We start from the raw sequence: 25,632 nt of genomic DNA, 5'->3' as shown, positions 1-25,632 counted from the left end.
CCTTAAGCCTTGGGACTTCTGCTGAAGTCCCAAGGCTTAAGGCCTCTCATTCCTGTGCTGTTAACCCCCAGGAAGTGTGCTGCTCCAAGACAGGACTGTGTTACTTCCTCATCTGAATGTACCTCTCACTACCTATAGTGAGACTTCATCTGAGAAGGTTGTTGACTTGAAACTTGCTGACTTAAAACCTGGCTGGGAAAGAGGAAATGCACGTTGTTGAATGCTTACTTGGTTTCAGACACTATGCTGGTCATTTTATGGATGGCCATCTCATTTTGCCTTTACGACAGCAAAAACACCCATTTATAAAAAACCAGGGCTTCCCTGGTGGCGCAGTGGTTGAGAGTCCGCCTGCCGATGCAGGGGACGCGGGTTCGTGCTCCGGTCTGGGAGGATCCCACATGCCGCGGAGCGGCTGGGCCCGTGAGCCATGGCCGCTGAGCCTGTGCTCCGCAACGGGAGGGGCCCCAACAGTGAGCGGCCCACGTACGGCAAAAAACAAAAACAAAAAACCCAGTTAAATCAGCTGTCCAAAGACAAATCACTAACAAGTATCATAAATGAGACATGAACCCAGGTTTATCTGATTCCTTATAAATTAGGCTCAGATCAACTTCATTTGCCAGAGTATCACAACATAATAGTGGTGTATACAGCGGAGGTCTGTTCTTGCTATTCTATTACAGAAGTCTGGAGTCAGGCAGTCCAAAGCTAGTAGGGTGGCTCTACAAGGTTGTTAGGGATTCAGGCACCTTCCACTCCCTACAGTGTGGACCTCATCTTTCTGAAGCAAGATGGCTGCTGGACCTCCATCCATCACATTAATATACCAAGCAGCAAGGCTGGAGGAAGAGAAAAACAGCATGACCTCCCTCAAAAAGATTTTCCCAGAACTTCCACATATTTTTGCTTCTGTCTCCTTGGCTAGAACTTTATCACATGGCTACACCTAGCTCCAGCTGCAAGGGAGGCTGGGAACTGGGATATTTTAGCTGAACAGTAGTCTGACCAATGAAAAATCGAGGTCTTGTTCCTGAGCATGAAGCGAAAAGCGTGTTTGGGAAGAGACCAGCACAGTCTGCAAACGTCATATATTTTCTCTCTCTTTGGTTAGTGAAACATCTTTTAATGGTACTTCGAGGTTCATGTGTCTGAAGCTCTGACTCAAGGTAGAGGACATTTCAGAAGCCAGAATATAAGTAAAGACATCCTGAAAAATGATGCAAATATAATTTTTCTATTATAGATAGTTGACAGTTCTGGTTGCTGTGGTCAATTTTTCTTTCCAGGATTTAAACCCACTGTCACTCCTTTTAAAAATTGCCCGGAAAGACCTCTATTCTCTTATTTTCTTAATGCTGGGCTTGACACAGGTCTACACAGGTTCTGTCATAATACTTGTAGCATTGCTCGAAAACTCCCTAGCTATTGAATTTGCAGGGATACCACCAGGTCTGCCAGAATGAGGGGGGTGAAACCCCAAAAGAAGGAGATCCAGTCAGCTCTTGAGTACTGGGTGATTGACAAGGTGGAACAGGGGAGCTCCGGAGCTGAAGCTGGCAGGGAGTGTCCACTCTTCCTTGCGGTGAGAACAGGACTCATCCCGTGCTCAGTTGTGGGAATGAGAGAGGGGTCGGTCAGACACATTCTCAGCAACACGTCTTTCAACTTGTGGGCAAACTTCTTTCCACACTGCATGTTCCAACCTTTGTAGTTAGCTTCTGCTGAGCACTTGTCAGTGACACTAAGGAACAAGTGTATACTGCACCTGGTTTTTAAAGTTTTACCTTCTATCAGAATTGCTGGTGGACAGGGAAAGAAGATGCAGCAGGGACAGATAATAACTGTTTACAGTTTTTATGCTACAGCCTTCACCTGCAGAAAACACTGTGACAACTCTTTTTTTTTTTTTTAATACAAAAGCCTCTTTCTCTTTAAAAAAAAAAAAAGTATTAAACAGGAAAGTATCCCAGAAGAGTTTGAAACCACCGAAAGGCCACCACCAAAAAGTTAGAATGCCAACTTTCCAGTTTATTTTTCTGTTACATACTCATTATTTTTATAATCAGAGGCAAACATTTTAAGTAAAGTTTTCATCCACAGGAAAACCCCTGAAAATCACTGTCACATACAACACTGCATAGTGAGGAAGGGGCATGGTGACCTTGGTTCTGGTGCTAGGCTCTCCATGGGACCTGGAGTGAGCAGGTCGATCTCTGGGTTTCATTCCTCACTCGCAGATGTGGAAGTGGGAGATGCCACATGCCGAGGGCCTTTCCTCCACTCAGACATCTGTGGTTATGACACTTGACACCATCTGCAAAACTTGGGGGCATCACAGAGCTGGCGTCTAGTCTAGATGGTTCTTAGTTCGGAGTTCATAGATGGATTCCGGGGTGTGTCATCATCTTAATTAGGCGGAACACATGCATAAGCACCAAGTTTATAGTCTCCTCTAGGAGAAGGGCCCAACACATTCATGAGATTCTTAAGGAATCTTCAAGTTAAGAACAACTGAGCGGCTTCCCTGGTGGCGCAGTGGTTAAGAATCCGCCTGCCAATGCAGGGGACAAAGGTTCGAGCCCTGGTCCGGGAAGATCCCACATGCCACGGAGCAACTAAGCCCGTGATCCACAACTACTGAGCCTGTGCTCTAGAGCCCACGAGCCACAACTACTGAGCCCGTGAGCCACAAGGACTGAAGCTGGCGTGCCTGGAGCCCGAGCTCCACAACAAGAGAAGCCACCACAGTGAGAAGCCCACACACCGCAACGAAGAGTAGCCCCCACTCGCCACAACTAGAGAAAGCCCGCGCGCAGCAACGAAGACCCAACACAGCCAAAAATAAATATAATTAATTAATTTAAAAAACAAAAAGAAAAACTGATCAATTCATATTTGATAGATAGGCATCTTCCATCCAGGGAAGAAAAGGGAGTTGCCCCACAAGCACATCTGATGGATCCTTTGGCAATCCAGAGTGCTGGTGTTATCGTCTCTTGGCCCAGGGCTGTCCTCCATAGGATGTGACCCAGCCTGGACCCCTCTGCCCTGTACTGTGATGGAAATAACCACTCTGTGTGTCTCCCCATCTGGCCCAGTTCATGAGGTCAGTATGGAGTATATAGTCTCCTCTGTCAGCTTTTCCCCCAAATTCTCCCCCACCCCCTGCAGGCAGCCCTTTCCCCCAGAAGTAGGATGGGAGATGGATGAGAGAGGAAGCAAGTCTAGGCTGTCATAGTTGGGATCCTTGTTTCTGCTCCTATATATCTTAAAGAACATGTCCGCTCTCCATGTATTTCATCCTTCCTGTCAGAGGTCAGGTGGCGGGTCTTCTCCCAAGACCAGACATAATAGCATAGCAGACCACAGTGTCTGTTGCTAAAGGAACATTCTCAGATTGACAGTTCAGAGGCAGAAGGGGCAACCCAGCTATGTACGGGAGTGAATTTGTGTCCCTCTCCCCACGCTGGGAGCAAAACTGCCTCCAAAAAATTATACAATGGGAACACTGTGGTATTTGTGCTGAGAATTCATCACAGAAACCCTGTATCTGAAACCCAAAGTGACCTTTTCTGAGCGGCCCTAGCCCTACATGAGAAGGCAAATACCACCAGATTGCCTGACATTTCCTTTTTTTAAATTTCAAGCGTTCCTGATTTCAAATCGGCTGTTGATCTGTTGGTTTGCAGCCCCGATGCAGTTAAGTGAAGTCCCAGTCACTGCTGTGATAGTCTCACAAACAACCGCTTTGAAACCCTAGCCCCTGCCCTATGTCTCCTTCTCGCCTACTCACCCTCCCCCAAGCCTCCCAGCCTCCACGCAGTGTGGAGGGGCAGGTTGCAGAAAAGAGCATCTTTCTAAACCTGAAATTAAAATCTTCAAAGTGGAGTTGTGTGCCGCTGCAGTGTGTACATCTTGAAAGATCAAATTTATTTACTTCTTACTTTACATCCTCTTGGCAGAAGCTATACAGAAACCCTATAAAGAGGGAGGGTTTCCTCTGATTGGCATCACTCACCCAAGTGTCATGTGGAATTCAGCTCAGGGATGGTCTGAGCTCCACCTGGGATTGACAGTGAAGACAGCGAAGTAGTGACTCAGAGGGCAAGGAAGGCTGGAAGGTGCTGCTCCAGGAGCCGTGGCTGAACAGATATTAAGGATGGTCGCAGCCGTCCACCTGCAAAGCCACAGCGGGCACATGTGTGGTAGGCATGTGTGCATCCCAGGCTCCATGTGCAGAACCTGAAAGCTGAGCGGGTTGAGATCCTGGAAGTGCGTGATACGCTTGTTAATCTGCTGAAGAACGTTCTTTCTTGCTCCGCTTCCCCTGAGAGAGTTGGCTGGGGAAAGGTATAGCGATGGATTCTTGGTTTCTCTCGCCATAGCATAATTTATCAGAGTTCCGGTTCTGTTTCTGAGAGGCCTGCTTGCACAGAAGCATCATCTGGTCAATCTAGTCTGTCTGGGGAACAATGAGGAAGGAGGAGCTGGCAAGAAAATTAATGCATCAACTTGAGGAGGAGAACATCGGAAACAATGAGCTCTCCCATTTTTTTTTCTTAATTCTCAGCCCTTTGGTCCGTCTGGACATGCGGCAGTATGGGTGATTGAATTGAAAAAAATTGAATTGCCCCATTCAACTCGCATATTTTCCCAAAGGTAAAAGCTAATTTGGTTCTGCCTTTTCCTTGCTTCTTGAGAAGCAAGCAGTCCACACCAGCTCTTAATCTCATCCTTGCTGAGTAACTCGGAGAAAGCCCTTAGAATGAGTAGCTTTCCTCTCTATTTTTATTAGACAATCCAAAATTAGGTCCTACTGCCCACACATAACAGTGTTCTCCCTGTTACATTGAGGGTGACCAGATAATCCAGCTTGCCTGTGACACACCTGATTTCTGTCCATTGTCCCCTGAGATTAATATCACCCAATGTCCCATTGTAGATGATACCTATTTTTATGCGATCACACTAATTACAGGAAATGAAGTGAAGGAAATGAGTTTCTGCCGAAGGGTCTAACCTTGTGCTCCTTTCTTCCCGTCACTGCAGCTTCACTTGGCAGCCCTGGCATCACTCAAGGGAGATATAGTGGAGCTTAATAAACGTCTGCAGCAAACGGAGCGGGAACGGGACCTTCTGGAAAAGAAATTGGCCAAGGCACAGGTAAGGGGTCTGGAAAGGTTTTTTTTGCTTTATTTTTTAAGATGAAACATATGGAAATCTCCACAAAACAAATGACGGTTTGATGAGCAGACCCCCTCATGACCACTGTCCAGGTCAAGAATTAGAACCTGACAGTCATCCCAGAAGTACCTCCTTATGTCCCATCCCAATCCCACTTTTCCTCCCCACATGGCTTTTATAGTCATATTTTCTGTTTCTTTACGGTTTATCGCTGGAGTTTGTATGTCCCTAGACAGTGGAGTTTTGTCTTGCCTGTTTAAAAATTACGTGTTTCCTTTGAATCTCTTAATCCACAGGTTTTCCCTCCGTTCTTTATTGGCTTTATACTTAGTCTTTTAAAAGCTGGCCATTTGACCTGTGGAGTTTCCCACAGTCCAGATGTTGCTGATTGTTCACCCATGGTGCAGTTCGGCATGTTCCTCTGTCCCCTGTATTCCCTGCAGAATGGCCTTGGATCCAGAGGACCAGTCAGATTCATGGCCAGTTCCTCTGGCAAGAGTGTAGAGGGTATTTGTTTTTCCACTGGGAAGCACATAGTATCTGGTTGTCTTGCCTTCTGAGATGTTAGCAGCTATCTTTTTTTTTTTTTTTTTTTTTTTTTGCGGTACGCAGGCCTCTCACTGCTGCGGCCTCTCCTGCTGCGGAGCACAGGCTCCGGACGCGCAGGTCCAGCGGCCATGGCTCATGGGCCCAGCCGCTGCGCAGCATGTGGGATCTTCCCGGACCGGGGCACGAACCCGTGTCCCCTGCATCGGCAGGCGGACTCTCAACCACTGCGCCACCAGGGAAGCCCGTTAGCAGCTGTCTTGATACTTAATGCCCAAGTTCACTGATTCATCAAGACTTTACAAAATCATGATATTTTAGTTCTACCATTTCTTTCTCAGTTCTTAATTGAAGTGCTTTTATAGAGACATTTCCCATCATCTATGATGTATTGAAACAATGGTATAGTTCACGGAGGAAAAGCAGAATCATTGCTTCATTCTTTTGATTTATTTAACATTTTTCAAGATAATGAATTATTTATGATCCTCTGAAAGTCCCCAGTTACTTTTTAAAATATTATGAACTTAGGGATTTTAACATATTTGGGTTTCAGTCCTTTGTGATTATTTTCCTTGTAGAAACTCAAAGTATACTATTTTTGGCCAGTAAGAACCTCTTCAAGTTGGCTCCTGAGTCTTTTGACAGGAGCCCAGTACTTACTCCAGGCTCATCTAGTACATTTCTCACTCCAAAACTGGAATTAAGCATTCTCCATGTAGCCTTGGTTTTTCTCTGTAGAAAATGGTATTTCCAGACTGCAATCTGGGTGCTAAGGGTGCTTATTGCTTCTAGTTTGGTCATTATTTTTAGGCCTCTTTTATAAACATAGCCAGGAAATTCTTTATTTACTTATTATTTATCCACATATGTATGTATTTATACATTTTAAGATAAAATACCTTAGGAGCTCATAATAATTTCTCCAATTTAAATTCAGACTACAGGGTTCTTTTACTTAGCTTCTGTATTTTATTTGTATATCCTTTCTTTCACACTAAAAATCTTGGTTCTGAAGTTTACAGAGGATGATTGGATAAGAATATTCCATAATTACTCATTTGCTTCATTCCATATTATATATAGTCTCAAAATAATAACATTAATACTATCATAACAAATACAGTTACTGAGAAGAATTTTTTAAAGTTTTTTTTTCATTATACTTTCCTCATTCCCCCAGTTTTTTGCAACTGTACTATATCCACACTGCCTGACCCTGTGGCCATTACATCTTAGACTTTCTTTTAGTCCTCATTTAGTCTTCTACAAGTAAATTATATATTTCATGTTTACCATGGTCTTTATGTCAATATCCCTCTGTTTGTTTGTTTAATGCCGGAAGCTATTTTCTAGTAGATTTCCTCAGGGAGGACTCATGGGAATAACCTTCACCAACTTTCTGCTTGTTAATAACAATGTGTCTCTGCCCTTCTTACTTGAAAGGCATTCTTGCTGGCTATAAAACCATTGACTCATCTTTTCTTTACTTGAATATGTTTCTTTATTCTATTTTGGCATAGAGTGTTGCTCTCAAAGTCTGTTAATAATACAACTTTCTCTCTCTCTCTCTTTCTTCCCTCCCTTCTTTACTTCCTTCCAGTAATTTTGCTAGAGTAACTCTTAATCGTTCTGGTTTGATATTCTCATGTTTGCTGTGTTTTCTTTTGATTATATTTTGTAATCTTTTTTTTAATTTCAGAGAAGTTTTTTCTAATTATAGTGTTTAATATTAGTTTTGTTCCCTTGCCTTTTCTTTTTCTTCAGGGATGCTTATTATGTATATCTTTGATCTTCTTTGCCTGTCTTCCGTATCTGTCACTATCTCAAATCCTTTATATCTCTCCCTGTTTACCTTGTTTTTCCTGTTCTCCATCTTCTGTTTTTCTTAGGCCTTATATATTGTATTTATCCCCTCCTAGTGTGCCTTCTGGCTTAGTCGTATATTTCTGCATTTTTATTTCATTTCTTTTGTGTGTGTGTGTTCTATTACCTTCTTTCTGAGTTTTTCTAATTTTGAATTATGTTCTCCCCTGTTTTATGTCATTTCACCTTTTTCAAGTCTTTTAGCTTATTTTGAAATAGTAGTCTACTGTTTGGGACTTTTTGTGAGGAGAGAGGTTCTCTATTTTGTGGCATGCTTTCATGGTTTATAGGGATGTTATTCTCCCCTTTTTTTCATTCTTCTTTCTTGTACCTTTATGTGGGATTTGCCCTCAATACTGTTCTGTTTTTCATTTTTATGTGAAAAATAGTTTCTTTGAACCTTTAGGAGGCAGAGTTGAACATGGCCTTTTTAAGTTCATAGAGCTTCCTTGTATTCACGAATATGGCAACCTGCTTTCCGACACTTCCTGGCTCTGTTCCCCTCACCTGCTTCTATCTCGATCTGTTCTTTCCCTTGTCTCTATTACCCCATCCTGTTCAATTTTGATCCTACTCCCAGCAGTTTCTCCTCCTGGCAGAGACTCCTAGGGCCGGTCTTGAAAGTTCATAGGGACTAGCTGCCTTAGCCCCTTCAGATCTTACTGTGGGCCCCTTGCTCACTCACTCTTGGCTCAGGCAAAACCCCTCCCAGTTGGCCCTTCTCACTTTCCCGTGTATACTTACTGGCTGTTCTGAGGTTTTCCAGTTGTCGGGTCCCTCAGTCTTGTTTCTTCCCTCTGCTTCTGCCCACACAGACACCATTTAGGTCTTGTGGATGCTGTTGGTTTGTCCCTACCTGCTTCTGTTTTGTTGTTCAGGAGGATACCTTATCTCTAAGCATTTGCTTTTGATGTGTAGGTTCTCTATATTTGTGTGGGAATTCAGAGAGATTAAAAGAACGAGGCTGCCCCAGTCACTGGTCTAGAATGACCTATGGCAGGTTTTGAAAACTCATGTTTCATAATCTTAGACTGTTCGAGTAGAGAGGAAAGACCCTTTGTAGTTGAGATCATCTACTTCCACATTTGACAGGCAACCCAGAGAGGTTAACTTGCTTACCCAAGGTCAAATGAGCAGCCAGCCCCAGAGCCAAGACAAGGCTACCAGTGTTCTTTCCTCATACAGGATGTTACAGAGACAGAAATTTTCAATTTTTACTTGGATGAAAACTTTACATTTTCCTTCTGATCATAAAAGTAACAAAAATGTGATAGAAAAAACTGGAAAGGCAGCATTATAATATTTATACTGGACTCTGGTGAATTAAAACTTTTCTAAATGCTTTGTTGTTGTTTCTTAAGGTGTTTTTTGAGAAAGTAGTTATTTTTTCATTAAAGAAAAAATAGAATGGTGTTAAGCTGGTGTAAAGCCAGCCATTGTTAATAGTCCTGATTGGTGAGAATGTTTCTTTTAGGAAAAAGAAATTGTGAGTGCTTTTAACTGGAAGCTGGCATGTACCCCAGTCTTGGATTTTAAAAGATGACCAGGAAGGTTTTTGTTAAAATTTAAGTCTCAAAGACAGAGCAGCTTGTGCAGAGGATGATAAGAGGAGAATGGGAAACTTTTTGTCTGCTGTGTCAGGGATTGATTCAGCTCCCTTTTGACTTAACTTATGGTCAAGATAATCTCATGTAATAATTTTGTTGGCTGGTTTTACCCCTGATGGTTACATCACAGTACCATTAGTTGACTCTCTTGCTTGTATACTTACAGTAAATATACTTAAAAATTACCCTTCCTTTCACTGGAAATGTCTTCCCAGTTCAGATACTGGGACCCAGGAAAGAACATGAAAAAAAAAGGTTAGTCTTGCCAGGCTTATACCTTTTATAAAGATGAGATTTATGCAAGGAAGTGTCTGTGCCGTGCTTTCTCTGTTACATGCCTTGGTAAGTGATTCGTGTTTGAGGCTTTACCAGATGGTGGAAGAGCAAGTTTGTGTATAAATGTATAGTCTGTGGCTTTAGTAAGTTTTGCCAGCTCTCTAAATATTACAGAGCTATGATGAAAATGTAAAATATAAATGGTGCTTTTGTTCATCAGAAATAATCAAAGAGAGCTTCATAATCTGTTGAGTAATTATTAATGGTGATACTAGAACTAGTTGAATAAAAGAAGGCTCATTATACATGGGCAAAAGTCGGTGGAGTTTTAATAGTGATTGGAAGGGAAGAGCTAAGTAAAGGACCCCCAATACCAATGTGATAGGGAAGGCAAAGTGCTTCTGTATTTGTATCCTACTGCTGCGTAACAAATTGCCCCAAATTTACTGGCTTAAAACAACATACATTTATTATCTTACACATTTATTATCTCCTGTGCATCAGGATCCCAGGCATAGCTTAACTAGGTCCTCTGCAAGTTTGCCGTCAAGGTGTGGGCAGAGCTGCACGCTCGTCTGGACACTCAACAGGGAAAGAGTTCACCTCCAGGCTCACTCACGTCATTAGCAGAATTTCTCTGTGGTTGTAGAATTCATAGCAGCTTGCTTCCTCAAAGCCAGCAATGGAGAGAAAGATTCTAGAATAAATCTTCTGGCAAGACAGTCTTATATAATGTAATGCAATTATGGGAGAGACATCCCATCACCTTTGCCACATTGTGTTAGTTAAAGGCAGTCACACGTCCCACCCAGATTCAGTGAGATGGTAATCACACCAAGGAGACACAGGGATCATATGGTCAACTTGGAGTCTGTCCATCACAGCTTCCTGGGGGATCTGATGAAGAGTGCCACTATTAGCCTACAGTAGTGATGATCGCCACACTTCTTTAGCTCTGTTTTGTGCCAGGCAGTATAGCAAGCATTCCGCATGCTTTATCTCACTGAGTTCTCATAATGACCTGTGATGAGAAAACCTTAACATTCCCATTTACAAATGAAGGTTTAGGGAATTTGAATATCTTGCCTGAGATGAAGGTTTAGGGAATTTGAATATCTTGCCTGAGATGATGGAGCTAGAAAGCACCTGAAGTCAGGGTATGAATCTAGGTTTCGTGGGAATCCATAGCTGTACTAGTCCTGTATTGTTTTTTAAGCTGCCCGGCTTGCCCTGGGGATCTCAAAGAGGGTGGGGAATAGGGCACAGGTTAATTTGGTTTAAGTATCTACCCTCCCAAATCAAACAGATGCTCAGACCTGCGCATGCGATTTGCACCAACACTAAACACCTTCTGGGGGAACAGCCTGGTGGGAAAGTGGCGAAGGTTATATACGGTACCGATTTGATGCTTTCAGCATATTTTCTTTGCGTTTAATACCAACAATTATTTTCAGTAACTGCATTTTTAAAAAGTACTACAGAAGGAGATATATCAGAACAAGCTTCTGAGCCCTTTGAAATTGGTCAGTCGTAATACAGTACACCTTCTATTTCTAAGCTCTCTAGATAGCAAGTGTTCTGAATTTTCTACGCCTTGACTTTTAGGAAAAAGACAAATATAGTTTTCATTAAATGTAACGGAGAGAGTGTTTTCTTTAATCTTTCTCTCGTATGAGATACTTAACAGAGGTAGTATGGATGCCTTCTCTTTGCCAGGATCTCCCTCCCCCCATTCCTTCCTTATTTGTTTATACTCTTCCGTACAGTGCTGTTTTGTTTTGTCAATGACGTTTCCATTTGTGCTGAGCCTCTTTGTTTAGTTGGCTTGGTTCCCCACCCTACCCCTCAGGAGAACCTGGGCAAGGACTTCGAATGAGGGTAGAAATATCCTGGGTGGTATTACTTGTGATCCATCCAGCGTGACCCTGAGAAAGTAGCGTAACTTCTTAGCGTATTTTAAAAGGGAGTGGTGCCGACCCTCTTCCCAGGATGGTTGAGAGGGTTAACGAATGAATGATGGCATTGCATTTTTCAAGAATGGAGTTTATAATACCCTTAGGTTTGACAGCTGAGACTAATGTGATGATTAAAGATCAGTGGCCTCTGTGGAATAAGATAAAACCCAGTGAAGAACATTAACAAAGCCATAAAGCTTCTTAGCATCACCGCATTACACAGGGTTTTTCCAACAAGGGCTCAAGTTCTCAGGCCAGTCTGTCTCAAGGCTGACTCACAGCTTTATCCCTGGATTGCACCAATTGCAGAGATGAGCCTAAAGGGTTTTATTCTTAGTGGTTGTAATGATGATATTGCTTGCTTTTATTGAACATTTTTGCACATAGGCAGTTTCGCTCCTTTATGTGGCTTGAGACAAGTATTTATATAGATTTTAAATTTGCTTTATCATCATGATAGGAGAGTAGAAACCTAGAGAAAAAGCTCAGGGTATATATTAAGCTCCAGATGAAATTCAGGAAAAGCAAAATTCCATCCTATCTAATCCCAATTTTTTTTTTTTTTTTTCTTTGCCTTTCAAACTGAAAGTCTGTAGTTTCAGGAGAAATCCAGCTTCCTAATGATGATGACCTCCAGAAATTCATGGCAGGCAAGATGCTGCAAGCCCAGGCTTTCTGGCTTTGCTGTACTGTAGGATCAGTCAAAAATGCAGTATAGGTTGGAGGACCCTGGGTAAAATTCTCTGTAATAATAGAAGAAAAAAAAAGCAGTAGCATGTTGTTTAAGACCATTTCTTATTTTGCTCAGCTGAAATTATGTGAGATGTTTCTATACAGCAAGGAGGCGAAAGTAATCCCTCATCTGCAAGTTTTGCTAGAAGAAGCCGCCATTGCTTTCTGTTCAGAAAGTTGTTGCTGAGTAATTGACTTTGGTAGCTAAAGCTGGCTTGATGGGAGCTGGAGGGACTTAGAATTTCCTGCTTTATACCCCCTTATGTCTGCTTTTCTATTTCGGTGCTCCCAGGGGGTTGGGGAGAGAGCTATTGGGGTTTCCTAACTCTCCTCTGGTATTGTAAGGCATAATGTTCATGTTTCCTGGAGTTCACCAGAGGTGGTTCAGGGTAAGAGACCAAGGGGGGATCACTCTGATGCCACTTGAGGTCTTTAGGTAAATGGTAAGGAGGAGTTCAGCCCACAGCTCAGGGAGCTGGAAGGGAGTAGAGGCGAGAAGGCTGTGGCTACAACAGCCTCAGCCCCCTGATGGCATACACAGGACTCTGAGGGCTTTGCAGAGCATTCTGTTCGCTATCTGGGTTTTAATAAATAGTCCCTGTGCATTTGCTCTGTTTTCATCTATAAAGTGGTTGTATCATCAGGATATGCAATGATAACAAATAACCCCAAATGTTCAGTGGCTTAAATTATCAAAGGTTTATTTTTTGGCTTCTTGCTGGGAGCTCACTGGAACTGGTAGGAAACTCTGCTGCACTGTCCTCACGCAGCCTCCCAAGCTGATAGCCTCTACTATCTGGAGTGTTGCCCAGGGGAAGAGAATATGGGAAAGCCTGCAGAAGCGCTTAAAGGCTTCTAGGCAAAAATGGTGTATATTCACTCATATCTTGCTGGACCAGCAAGTCACATGGCCTTATTTAGCTTCATGGGGGAGGAGAAATATTCCTCCACGTGCATGGATGGAGGTGAACCAGGGTCTTGGTAAACGCCTCTGCAGGCTGCCACCAGGGTGCTCATGCTTATGAGATGTGCATCCCTTACGGTGGTCCTGGCGGTGCCCCACATACATAAGAAAATACTGGAGAAAAATGAACACCATTTGAAAAAGGATCTTGTTAATGGATTATGAAAAAGTGGATGTCTTTTTATCATTCTTTAAAATTTTCTATAATGTACTTAAAGTTGTAACTTAAAATTGAAAAATTTGTGCAAACGTTAAGTGGTAATAGGAGTGATACTCTTTGTCCTGTTTGGTTGTCATTGTTATATTACCTTCTTAAATGAGGCTTTACTGGAATACCTGCCCATAAGTGACTCTCATATGGAGGTGCAGTATACAGCTTGACCTAGCCTGTGTCCTTGTGAAACAGAATACCGGAAATCACATAGCCTCCTGGGTTAAAAAACGCTCTCGGAAACTCGGGTTAGTGAGAGGCATGGGCAGTGTGATACTTGAACTGGGCCTCATTTTAATAGGCCAGTCCTGCTTGTGTGGGAGGCCGCCAGGGCAGGAAGGCACTGATTGCTCACAGCATATGGCTTTGTCTGTCCTGGGTGCTCCCCACTCATCTGCCACTTTTAACACATTGATGTTCCCCATTCCTGGGCTTGGTCTTGTGCAGTTTAATGGGAGCAGTTTAACAAGAGTGGTTTTTTGAGTTCTTTAGGCTCCTGCAGGTGATGGCTTGTTTCGTCCTGCACTGTTGCCCTTGTGGGAATTGATGCACTTCTCCCGGCACCACAGCTTGGAAAAGCTCAAGGGGTTTCTTCATTCAGCTTGGAGAGCAACGCTTCCGCTCAGCTTTGGCTTTGCATGATGAGTGTGCATGGAATGGGTGAAGCGTGTTTAATGAGATACCTCAAGGGGATTTTGGTTTGTAACATCAAATCAGCTCTGAGCTACGTCCTGAGCTATGTCTTCTCAGTCATTCATTGATCTGGAGGCTAGGAGTTTCAATAATTATTTTCCAGTATTCTCTCTTCACTGGGAAAAGAATCTCCAGGGCACCATTCTATCATCTCTTCTTCCCCCCCACCCCTCCAATTCTGTCCATGTTTCTTATGCACCAGCAGAGGAGTCTGCTTGGAAGCTGCGACCACATTTCCCTTCAAGGTAGGTGTCATAGTGACCCTCCCCATGGCACCCAGCACCGTATCATAGTTTAGGAAATCAAGATATAGCTATTACTTTAGAGGAAGTATTCAATTATAGAGACTTCCCACCATTGTGAAAAAACATACGTATGGAAAAATATAGGAATGTAACCTTTGCCTTCAGCTGAGAAGTTTTTTCCTCTAAGACGTTCTTGTTGCTACTCCCAGATGAACTCCTAAGTTCCAAATAGACATTATGAATCTTTTTTATCCTTTCAGCTGCAAGCACTGTTCTGTCTGACTAAATTATCGGGCTTCCTGTTGAGTCTTGTTCATACTCACGCCCTCCAGGCGGACTTTCCTGTTAGAGGCAGGGGGAAGATGGTACGACACCAGTTCTCATGCTCTCGTTACCTGGGTACCAACCATCTGATCTCCCTGCAAGCCAAGCAGCCCCACAGGAGCTCACCTCTCAGATAGCTCCTAACAGCCAACAGGGACACCTAGAGTGGGCTTGGTGTTTATCAGTTGATCCTGTGTCTTTCTCTTGAATAAACACTTACACATCTTCATTTTTAAGTGGATTTTGCAGTTTCTTGTCTGTCTTGGTGGTGGTGGCGGCCTGTTGACCTGTAAAGACTGAAGGAGGAGGAATAAGTAGGGAATTTCAGGGAAAATGAGAGCTCGTGGAGTTTGTAAGGGGAAGCGTTTCACAGCAGTTTATAGCCCTAGAGAACTGAATATGGGAAACCCCAGAGCAGGAACCAGCAAGATGACAAAGTAGTAGGAGTCATGGCATCCACAAGATCAAGGTCAGACCGGGCATCATGTCATAACTATTGTAAGATCTGGAACTGGTGACCTTCGTGAGAACATCAGCTACATACGCACATACACATACTACACACATGCAGGTGCATGCGTGCACATGTGCACACACACACTCACATACACAATTTGAAGATGGGAAAAAAGACCAGTGATAAAAGCTCATAGATATTCTGCGGGGATGGAGAGAAGCAGTATTCTGCTTATGGAGAGAAATAAGAAGCTTTTTCATTTACTGACAGTTACTATCTGTGAGACACTGTCATTTTGTGGACTTCTGTTGTTCCTCTTAAAGTGTGATGGATCACAGGTGAAGAGGCATAACTTCATGGGAAGAGAATTTGTGGCCTGTCAGGGTTTTGCTCTGGTTAGGAAAGCTTCCATGTAGGTAGGACTTTCACTTGTCCTTCCTCCTGGCCTCTGGTTCCATTTACTTCCTGTGTGTTGGACCTTGAGTGGAGGTTATTTGATGTTTTGGGTTGTCACTAAGAACAGAAGTTCACGTCACTGTTTCTCTGAAAGTCACCATCTCACAAAGGTCTGTGGTACAGGTTCCTCTCCAGTCTTATTTCTGGAGCTCTGAGCAGCACCCAGGAAGTTACTACATTCATAGTGATCAAGCTGCTGTTCATAGGTATGGTCCCTGCCGTGATTTATACCAACGTATTTATCATACTTTGCTGAGTACTTCTGTTTCAGGTAGCAGTCTGTTTTGAAGGCTTTGTGTCCCTGCCCGGTAGCTTCTGGGTTACACCATTGGAAGCCTGGCAGATTTAGGAACGGGGAGGACATTGGACATGGTGGGTGAGAAGCCTTACCTTGCCCCCCTGCCCCCAGCCCTGAAAGTGCAAAGCTGGCAAGTACATGTGGCTCTTGGCGTTAGGAAAACCTTACCGAAAATGAAGTTAAAATTCCTCCACTGGACAGGAAATTCATCAGGACTGAATGCAGTAGACAGGGGCAGAAGGTTGACTCCTTGTTCTGTCGCTGACTAGTGTTCTATTATTATGTAAATGAGATTAAATGTACAATGACTGGTTGGGGGTTGAGGAGGAGGGAGAGAAGTGAAGATGAACCAGGTTCCTTAGGATTTAAACTCAAGATGCAAAAATGTTTTCATAGCATCTGCTGCTTCTTAATCCTTCAAATGCTGAGCAAGGGAAGCTCCTCGGCTTCTTGAAACGCAGCAATTTATTTGTCCCATCGCATGCCTAGGTCACCCACAGCGAACCAGGCTGTGTGCCAGGTGCTAGGGCGAAGTCATGAAAACACCTAGCCCCTGCCTTCCCGGAGTTTATAGTCTAGTAGGAAAGGATATTGGAAAACATTATGTGTGCAGATAACCAGCCAGGTAAGAAATGGTGTCATACAATCGAGGATTATTTGCTTGAAAAGTGGCTGAAACATACCCTAGCAAACTTCAGCAAAAAAGGAACGAATTGGTAAAAAGGAAAAAATGAGCAGCCATAAAAGAACTTGGGAAGAAAGCTCTGGGGATAGAGGTAGCAGGAACTGGAGGGCAGTCTCATCAGGACCCTCAGTCAGGTGAAGTGACAGCATGCAACTTTAGATCCATTCGCCCAAGATTCAGATTCCAAAAAAAAGGTATCTGCCCACTCTGTGGCTGAGGAAAAACAGGAGGTGTGGATAGTGTGCAATGGCAGAGGGACCTTTCCCCAAAGAGCAAATGAGAGCTAGAAAGATAAAAAGACTCAGATGCGCACCAGGGCCTCTGTGCAGTTCAGCTATTGTTGTGTCTTCTGGGACTCATGGCCAATGCGCAGGTGTATGTTTATTTGGGGCATACTCAACATTGAGGTTGTGATGGTTTGAGGCCATAAAACTTAGAATCACTCACCTGTAGGTGTGTCAACTCATTGGCACTTCTGTCTTGTTCTCTCGATCCCAGTGCGAGCAGTCCCACCTCATGAGAGAGCATGAGGACGTCCAGGAGCGAACGACGCTTCGGTACGAGGAACGCATCACCGAACTCCACAGCATCATTGCTGAGCTCAATAAGAAGATAGACCGTTTGCAAGGCACCACCATCAGGTAGTCAGCTCCAAGTCAAGGCTCTCTCTCTGCCCGTCCGGGTGGTAACCTGGGTTTCGGATTTGAAGTCACCCCTATGAATTATAACAATGTTTTACTTGGAACTAATATTTTTACAGTTGATAAGTGTTATCTCTTTACTTTGTTAACCATGTGCTTTCCCGTCCATTATTCTCTTCTGACCTTGATCCTCGTGGTAACCCTGAAAGGTAAACAGGGTGGGAGTTGTAATCCTCAGTTGACTGATGAGGGGAGGCTGAGTGAGATGCTTTATCAACAGGTTGTAAATGGAGCCTCTTCTGTCTTAGAGACCAGCATCCCTACCAGCCCTTTTTTTTTTTTTTTTTTTTTTTTTTGCGGTATGCGGGCTTCTCACTGCTGCGGCCTCTCCCGTTGCGGAGCACAGGCTCCGGACACGCAGGCTCGGCGGCCATGGCTCACGGGCCCAGCCGCTCCGTGGCATGTGGGATCTTCCCGGACCGGGGCACGAACCCGCGTCCCCTGCATCGGCAGGCGGACTCTCAACCACTGCGCCACCAGGGAAGCCCCCTACCAGCCCTTTTATTCACCAGGTCTGTTCTAAATATACAAACTCAGTGCATCCCTTGGGGATTTTGAGAGATTTATGAACGTGGCTTTTAACTAAACATCACATATGCGTCTAGATAATCTAAAAAAATTTTGAGCTCACTTGAAGTTGACTCACCAACATTGACAGAGCCTCGTACAAACTCCTAAGGCGGGCAGTTGGGGAGGAGCGAGATTGGATCTATCACGTTATTGGTGGAAAAGCTGGGGCTTAAAAATGTTAAGTGACTACTTTGAAGTTACCCTTAAGAGAGGGCAGATAGAGATGGAGTTAGAACCCACAGTAGCTCTGCCTTTACTCAGTTTTCTTTCCATAAAAGTGATTGTTGGGGATTCTTCCTTCCTTGCTCATCAATCAGCTGGCCCCTAAGTCTCCTGCACACAGCACTTAGTTGGTGTGTCTGCCCTGCTGTCCACAAGAGGGGTTTGCCTTAAGTGACTTACTGAGCCAAGGAAGAGAACGTTTATCTTCCTGCCCATGCTGAGGGAATAGCCCTCAGGAAAACAAAGGGTTAGCATCAACTTTTATGGAGAAAGAGTGCTTTGTACTCTGCCTGTTTGTATAGACCTCAATTAAAACAGTTTTAGAGGCAGCTTCTTTAAACTCTCCCTCTACAAGTCCTGGGTTAGAAGAAACTTTGGATGCATTTTGTTCCAGCTCTGAGAGTTACAGTGATGATGGGGCTACTTGATGAGAGTACTGGTGGGCCTCTGTTTCAGGGCAAAGTTGTGGAAAAATTTGCACTGAATTGGAGGCACACGATACATCTCATATTCCAGTTTAGAACCTCAAGCCTTTTAAATTGTATACTGGTCTTCAGAGTGATTGTAGGTTAGAAGAGCAGAGAAGAATTTTCAGCCCAAAGAAATGATTATAGCAGACTTTAAGGAGGCTGACAGAGTACACTGGCAAATTTGTAATTTCCATTAAAACATGCTGCACTTTTAAACACTTGAGAAGGTGAAGGCAAATGGACTCAGTGAGTTGTGAAAAAATGCATCACGCATCACCTAGAAAACTCAATTTCAGGATGTTTAAATTGAATATAATGGCCAAACTCCTTCATGTTAAAATACAGTGAGCTTCTTTTTTTTTTTTTAACACCTTTATTGGAGTATAATTGCTTTACAGTGGTGTGTTAGTTTCTGCTTTGTAACAAAGTGAATCAGTTATACATATACCTATGTCTCCATATCTCTTCCCTCTTGCGTCTCCCTCCCTCCCACCCTCCCTATCCCACCCCTCTAGGTGGTCACAAACCACTGAGCTGATCTCCCTGTGCTATGCGGCTACTTCCCACTAGCTATCTGTTTTACGTTTGGTAGTGTATATATGTCCATGCCACTCTCTCACTTTGTCTGCAGTGAGCTTCTTGAGCATAAACATTTATCGGTGCCTTTTATTTAAAGGAAGATTGCATCTGTACAGATGTCACATTAAATTCTGCCAGTTTTCATTATGTAAATGTGCTAGCCCCTCCTCGAGGTGGGGACTCCCTGCAAGGCTGGAAGACTAGCAGACATGTGGACCAGTAAGGCAAGGCTCTTCTTGTCCTCTGAGCTCTAGTAGCCAAGGTATCTCCCAGCCTCCATCACTCCAGGAAATTGGTTTGCTCTCAGGTCCTGAGATGCGATAATAGACCCAGTGCAGGAGGAGCCAGATGCCTTGGACGAACTCTAACTGCCCTGGCATATCCAGGCTATAGAGAATTGTCATGCTAATCAGGTACATTCCTGGCACCTTACAGACTTTCTTGTCACTTCAGTCCGGGCCTGAATTAAGAATTTATTGGAAAAGCTGAAAAATCATCAATAAGGGAATGGTTTATGATATATCCACATTTAAGCCATACTGAATTACATAAGAAAAAGATATGACAGTCTCATAGTTTAAATTTTTTTTCTCAGGTCACAATCAGAGAACCAGGGACCTTCTGTGACTGCCCTAGAAGACTCTCCCATCTTTTATAGCCACAGGGCTCCTGTAGTCAAGAATCAGACACTGCAGGTTGCTGAATTCCAACATAAGTTGAATTCAAAGCCACATCAGATCCCTTAGGTTAAAGGTTAAGCACTGATAGGAAAAGATGAAGTGGTGAGAATTTAAATGGACACATTTGGATAGATTCAAATGAATCAAAATGCCTAGAGCCTGCAAATGCCACTGAATTTCCCCTCCTGCAGAAGCAGTCCCACTCCCAGTCTGATAAAGTTAGTCCTACCTTGCTTGGAGACTGTAGCAATCTGATCCCAGGTAGAGGGTACCAGATACATTCATACCTCACCGGCTACTCCATTTCTCTTTATCTTTAGCCCTAAAAGTAGCCAAATTCAATCATGCCCCAGGGGAATAAGTAGAGACTCCAACCTTGGAAGATACAGTTAAAATATGTAAGAGATTTATAAGATTTTATTCATTTATATTCACAGAAACTTGAGAAGAATATGTATAGGATTAGGGCCTAAGTGTTCTAGACCAGGGAGGGAGGGATATAGTGTTCGACTGATGGTGAATTTATTGATACAACTGTTCCTGTCGGACATTCTGGATGTAGTGTGTTAGCTCCAGCAGTTTGATTAAATGAAAACTAGAGTCATTGGAGGATTACATTAAATAATGTTGAACTGCCAGAACTTCCCTAGTATAACATAGGAGTCCGGAGGCCGTGGGAGTCGGGATGTTGGGTGGGAGCTGACGTCATTAAAATGGGGTCTTTGATGCCACTTCACTGCTGGAGTCGGTGTGGGCTTGTCTCTTGTACTGGTCCACAGGGCTGCAGTAGGAATCAAAATGATTCGACCCGTAGAGATTTTTGATAACGGCTAATTGATCACGGAGTCTCCAGGATGACTAGACTGCATAATTTCTTGCTTTTTTATGTATATATGCCATTTCCTTTTTATTCTCTTACTTTCTCCTCTTATATAAGGTGAGTTGGTATCGGTGAAGCTTAGCATTTAATAGTTAGGCTACGTGATACCTAGGTGAATTTGTCATTAAACTAGAAGAGGAAGGCTCACCTAACAATGGATATAATTACCGATGGGACTTTGGGTCTCCCATTTTGATGAGAAGGTGAGTACATTTACATTTGAACGAGGGATAGTTACAGAAGCTTGATGTCATTGCTATTGCAATTTGGAAATTTAAGTACGTGTGGGAGGATGTGTATGGTTGTCAAGTAGCCAAAGACAGTAGTGTGGATGGATGTTGTAGACAGTACTGTAGACAGCATGAAGGATGTTGTCTGGCACCTGGTACCATTCCCACCCCTTCTCTCTACTCGCTCCCAAATCAAAGAAGATTGACCCTGGGGACTACTTCCCAAACTCCCTTAACAGCTGGGCTCTGGGATGCAGTTTTGGTTCTGCCAGTGAGATGCATTCACCTGCATCTGGAAGGCTGAAAGGAGGTGGGAGCCATCGTCCCTCAGGCCATAATGGTGGCAGCTGACATACAGGCTTTAGTGAACCTGAGGTCCTGCATTGACTGGCCTGACCCTGGAGCTGTGGGCAGGTGTGAAGGCAGCAGCAATTTCCTCATCCTGGAGGGGACCACAGCTCTGATGGCAATTCTGACGGCCCCGGGTGGCCTCCACCCACCCTTCTCTTCTCTAGTCCTTCCTTCCGATGGTTTTGTAAGCACGCAACTACCTAAATTAAATCCTACTTGAAACACCCAGAAGAGTTTGTTTTCCTAACTGAACCCTGCCTAATGTGTCCTAAATCTCATCTGCTTGGAATAAACACTGAACAGTTTGTATTTATGGCCTTCTAAAAATTTTTTATTCATGAATATTTTAAACAAATTGGATCACATAGCGCACACTGTTTTGTAATATGTGCTTTTTCACCTGTTTGTTGTGGCTTTTTTTTTAACGCTCATCTGACTTGGGGGGATTCTATAATGGGATGGGTAAAATGGAAAAATACGTCAGTAGCTCACTTTGGATCTGGGGGAGGAAAAAAGATGTCTAAGCAAATTAAACATGAGATCTTTTGTTTCCCAAGGAGATTATTTTCTTTTCCCAAAAGCTGCTCTCATAACATCCACCTTTCACTGCCAACTCTCATGAGTAGTTCATGATTTCTACTTCATTTCCCATTTGCTTGTTAGCCCACAGCTGTCTGGCTTCTGACCCCAACAGTTTGCCAAAGCTCCCTCTGCTATGTACTGAATTGTGCCCCCCACCTCCAGTTCACATGGTGAACCCCTAGATATGACAGCGTTTGGAGATGGGGCCCTTTGGGAGGTCATTCGGTTTAGTCGAGGTCATGAGGATGGGGACCACATGATAGGATTAGTGAGTGTTCTTATAAAAAGAGATGGCAGGGCTTCCCTGGTGGCGCAGTGGTTGAGAGTCCGCCTGCCGATGCAGGGGATGCGGTATCATGCCCCGGTCCGGGAGGATCCCACATGCCGCAGAGCGGCTGGGACCGTGAGCCATGGCCGCTGAGCCTGCGCGTCCGGAGCCTGTGCTCTGCAATGGGAGAGGCCACAACAGTGAGAGGCCCTCGTACCGCAAAAAAAAAAAAAAAGAGAGAGACGGGAAAGAGCTTGCTTGCTCTCCAGCTCTCTCCCTGCCGTGTGAGGACGCAGTGAGAAGGCAACCATCTGTAAGCCAGGAAGAGAGCCCTTACCAGAAACCAACCATGCTGGCACCTTGATTTTGGATTGCCGACCAAAGTCTAAAACTATGAGAAAATAAATTCCTGTTGTTTAAGCTTGTCTGTGGTACTTTGTTACAGCAGCATAAGCTAAGACACTTTTTTGAAAATCACCAATGATTTCTTAACTGAAAAATCCGGTGACCTTTTTCTTGTTTCTGGCCCATTTTTGCAACATTTAATCCTAAATCCTCCTTCCCAACTGGTGTACTCTTCTCAAACCACCATGACCCTTCATGTCCTACATCTTCTCCTCTGTCCCTAAGATCCATCTTCAGCCTTGGCTCTTACCCTGGGCTCTCCCCCACGCCTTTCACCAGGATGGCTGCAGTCCTAAAGCACTGACCTCTCCTATTTGTGTCACATTGACATTGGCACTTGACCTTTCTGCTTCTTTGTCTGCACAATGCTCCTCATTTAGTGACTGAGATAGCATCCAAAGCCTCCTTGTACTCTAACATAATCCATTCGCTAAAATCTCATGCCGATGCTACGCGCCCGCCCTTTCTCCTGATCTTCAGGCCCACACTTGGGCCTGTGTGGTACATCTGTCTGTCCATCTTCATGTTGCTGCATCTCAAACAGTGTAACCAAAACCTCTTTCTTTCCCAGTAAAACATGTTGTTCTGATTAACTTCTGGCCTAAAGAGTAGAATATAATGAAACAAAAAATAAAACCCAGGAAGATAAGGTAGCTTTCTTTCTCTCTCTGTCTTCCTATGTGGTACATATTCCAACCTTGTTCACTGTTTGAAGTTTTTGAATATGAATCTTACATCAGACCTTGTTAAAACTGGTACTCATTGATGACAAGGATGGATTATTATATCCATAGGAGAGCATTTCAGAGTCCCATTTGTTCAGTTATTCACCGTAAGATTCTGAACTTCCTCTGTACTATATGGAAAAATAAGAAGTATTTACTCATCACTTATTTCCTGCTATAGATCCTCTAAGAGAACTGAAAGGAATACCTTTCCTCCTTGTATCTAAAAAAATCTTTGTTCGGGCTTCCCTGGTGGTGCAGTGGTTGAGAGTCCACCTGCTGATGCAGGGGACATGGGTTTGTGCCCCGGTTCGGGAAGATCCCACATGCCGCGGAGCGTCTGGGCCCGTGAGCCATGGCTGCGGAGCCTGTGTGTCCAGAGCCTGTGCTCCGCAACGGGAGAGGCCACAACAGTGAGAGGCCCGTGTACCGCAAAAAAAAAAAAAAAAAAAAAATCTTCTTTAAAAGAATGATGACCATTTCAGGGCAAGTCGGCCTTTAATTGCAAGAGAGACAGAATGTGTTTCAGAAGACAGACCACACACTCAGGTAGACTGGGCTAGCTGGACATAGTTGACTGACAGTTACCAAGGTAGGCAGATGTTCTACTGGGTCTTGTTCATCAGTCATTCCAATCCAGTGACAAGGCATGGATGTGCACCCCAAAATAAAACAGGTATAGAGACTGCTACTGAAGTTAATATTTTTATCAACTGCTGCTGATTCCATAATACTTCAGCTCAAGGTCTGGAAAGCATGATAAGAATTATACTTTCATTGACTTTTTCCTTTTCTAATTAGATCATTTCACCCCTAGCTAATAAAGAGAAAGAATCTTTAAAAAAAAAAAAAAAGAAATCTTTTCTTTAGGCCATCATATTATTGTTTTGTTGGTAACTAGATTTAAGAATTAGGCTGTGCTGCTAACTGGTTGTATAGTCTTAGGTAAGTCGCTTAGCCTCTGGAAGCTTCAGTGGTCTTATCTGTAAAACAAAGGTATTGATCCTGTCTTAGGTGATCACCAAGATCCCTTCCAGTCTGCCAGTCTGTGACTTGTCTGCCTCTGCTAGTTACGTAGGTGTGTGTACAATCTAATCCCTGCCCCCTTAGGAGCGTTTTTGGGTTTTTTTGTTGTTAAGCTAGTAGCGAGCATTAATCATTGCAACTTGAAACTAAGCAACGTGGAAGCGCTTCACAGATGCTTCGAAGTAAATGAAATAATGTACATTTAGAATCCTGTGAGATGATCCTTTATGTTCCGAAGAAAAACACCTGAGAACTTTGTAATTCCATAATTAGGAAACTGCCACAGTAGCATACAATTAGCAATATTTATTACTTTATCAGAGCTTCTGTTTTTTTTGACTTAAATTGATCACTTCTTGGACCTTTTCATATTTTCTTCCTTTTCATCACCGGCATTAGCAGTTAGTGTTCTTGGGGGAGGCATTTTTTTCCCCAAAGAAATAAGGTGTCACTTACCAAGAGTTACCATATACACCATGGAAGGAAGCAAACAATAAAGTCACTTTGAGATGCAGGTGCTGTGTCATTTGCTAGACACCCTGCCCAGCTAGGTGACGCCTTGCTGTGCAGAGCAGCCTTAAAAACACATCTCAAATTCTTGCCTTTGTAAAACTTCCATGGATCAGCAGGGTGTTTCTGACTTCTTGTTCCATTTCTCTGGATGGACCAATGCTTCTGAATAAAACAGTAGAGAGAGAACCCCCAGCATCAGTCTTCTGCAAATGCTGCAGTCCCAGATTGACTGTCGACTTACAAAGGGCCCGGAGACCATTGGCTTTTGTCACTTTCCAGTCCCAGATTCCAATCTCCTTTCAGGAACGATGCCGATAAGGATGTTCAGGAGATGACGAAGATACGCAACTCCAAGACTTTTTACCAAGTCCGCTGGAGAAACAGGGTTGCACAAATTTTCTCATGTTAGGTTCAGTTTAACCTTTTTTTTTTTTTTTTTGCGGTATGCGAGCCTCTCACTGTTGTGGCCTCTCCCGTTGCGGAGCACAGGCTCCGGACGCTCAGGCCCAGTGGCCATGGCTCACGGGCCCAGCCGCTCCGGGGCATGCGGGATCCTCCTGGACCGGGGCACGAACCCGCACCCCCTGCATCGGCAGGCAGACCCCCAACCACTGCGCCGCCAGGGAAGCCCCAGTTTAACCTTTTAATGCCTCATTTTTGGGACACAGAAATGCACGCGATCTTCTCACAAGGTTGCTTTCTACCTCTACTGTTTACGTTGTTTGCTTGTGTTGTTTTGCACTGTAACCTTCATTATGATTACCATAAGGGGGAACCTGAACCATGGGTGGTATGTGCTCACCTCAGCCTCTCCCTGTGAGGTCAAAAACACAGACCATCTGCACATCCCTGCTGCTTATTTTATCTGTTTCCATGAAAGTTCTCAGCAGTACTTACTCCTTCCTCTGAATTCCTCGATTTCACACAT

General features: G+C 43.8%; 1 protein-coding gene across 4 annotated transcripts in view; it reads left to right on the top strand.

The window, feature by feature from the left end:
- MCC (MCC regulator of Wnt signaling pathway) overlaps positions 1 to 25,632 on the top strand; it is a 432,932-nt gene that overhangs the window by 315,004 nt on the left and 92,296 nt on the right. For 3 of the 4 annotated variants that reach the window (XM_027100123.1, XM_027100130.1, XM_027100138.1), the window contains 2 exons: positions 5,053 to 5,166; positions 17,001 to 17,143. In XM_027100123.1, the coding sequence (XP_026955924.1) occupies positions 5,053 to 5,166; positions 17,001 to 17,143 (257 nt within the window). Of the gene's footprint in view, positions 1 to 3,006; positions 3,110 to 5,052; positions 5,167 to 17,000; positions 17,144 to 25,632 lie in introns of those variants that run through there. The other variant, XM_027100137.1, reaches the window with a different exon arrangement.

The sequence above is a fragment of the Aethalodelphis obliquidens genome, unplaced genomic scaffold (assembly GCF_003676395.1).
Source record: "Aethalodelphis obliquidens isolate GAN/ISIS:26980383/991018 unplaced genomic scaffold, ASM367639v1 scaffold4, whole genome shotgun sequence".
NCBI classification, from domain to species: Eukaryota; Metazoa; Chordata; class Mammalia; order Artiodactyla; family Delphinidae; genus Aethalodelphis; species Aethalodelphis obliquidens.
This window is presented reverse-complemented; position numbering and strand designations above follow the sequence as displayed.